The sequence below is a fragment of the Lottia gigantea genome (genome assembly GCF_000327385.1).
Source record: "Lottia gigantea unplaced genomic scaffold LOTGIsca_2263, whole genome shotgun sequence".
NCBI classification, from domain to species: domain Eukaryota; kingdom Metazoa; phylum Mollusca; class Gastropoda; family Lottiidae; genus Lottia; species Lottia gigantea.
Genome location: NW_008708612.1, coordinates 1 through 810, shown reverse-complemented (window position 1 = coordinate 810; position 810 = coordinate 1). Strand labels below are relative to the sequence as shown.

The 810-nt window shown below is 43.1% G+C and overlaps 1 protein-coding gene across 1 annotated transcript; it reads left to right on the top strand.

The window, feature by feature from the left end:
- Positions 1 to 328: 328 nt before the first annotated feature.
- Positions 329 to 640, top strand: LOTGIDRAFT_147329 (hypothetical protein; the record flags this gene model as incomplete). The annotated part of the gene is made up of 1 exon (XM_009054822.1): positions 329 to 640. One exon carries the CDS (start codon positions 329 to 331, stop codon positions 638 to 640), a length of 312 nt encoding a protein of 103 aa, XP_009053070.1.
- Positions 641 to 810: the final 170 nt, after the last annotated feature.

Here is an 810-nt window from a genome sequence, read left to right as displayed (position 1 = left end):
CTCCTATTCGGAGTTCTGCAGTATCGTATCTTCTTGCCAATGGCAAGCGATAAAGCTAGTGAAGTGGGTCAAATTAAAACCTTTCCCCTTGCCTTATTTTGAAAATTTAACCAATTTTGACTATTGGGAAAGATGTCTTAGGCTCAAAACCCCATTTCAACGCGAAAGAAGGATTTTGAACGTATCAGGTATTTGGTCAAATTCGTAAAATCAAATGTGAGGGCCTCTCATAGGTCCGCGCGCGGCATTCATATAGTCAGGCTAAAAATTTTCGAATCATTATTCAGTTTACGTTACAAGTGTAAGGTACGAATATCAAACTGCTACCATGTCTGGACGAGGAAAGGGAGGAAAAGGTTTAGGAAAAGGAGGAGCCAAGCGTCACAGGAAAGTTCTCCGTGATAACATCCAAGGTATTACCAAGCCAGCTATTAGACGTCTAGCTCGACGAGGTGGTGTCAAACGTATCTCCGGCCTTATCTACGAAGAAACCAGAGGTGTATTGAAAGTCTTCTTAGAAAACGTCATTCGAGATGCTGTCACCTACACTGAACATGCCAAGAGGAAGACCGTCACTGCCATGGATGTCGTCTATGCTTTGAAGAGACAAGGCCGAACCCTCTACGGATTCGGAGGTTAAGCTTTTGCTTACCAGTCAGTCTCCCGAAGAGCACTCAAACGGCCCTTTTCAGGGCCACCCAAATTCTCACAAGAGAGTAAATTACAGTCTTATTTCAAAATACCATCCAGTAATGAAATTAACTACAAAATACATAGTACCCGCACACATCATGCCCCACCCCATTTTTT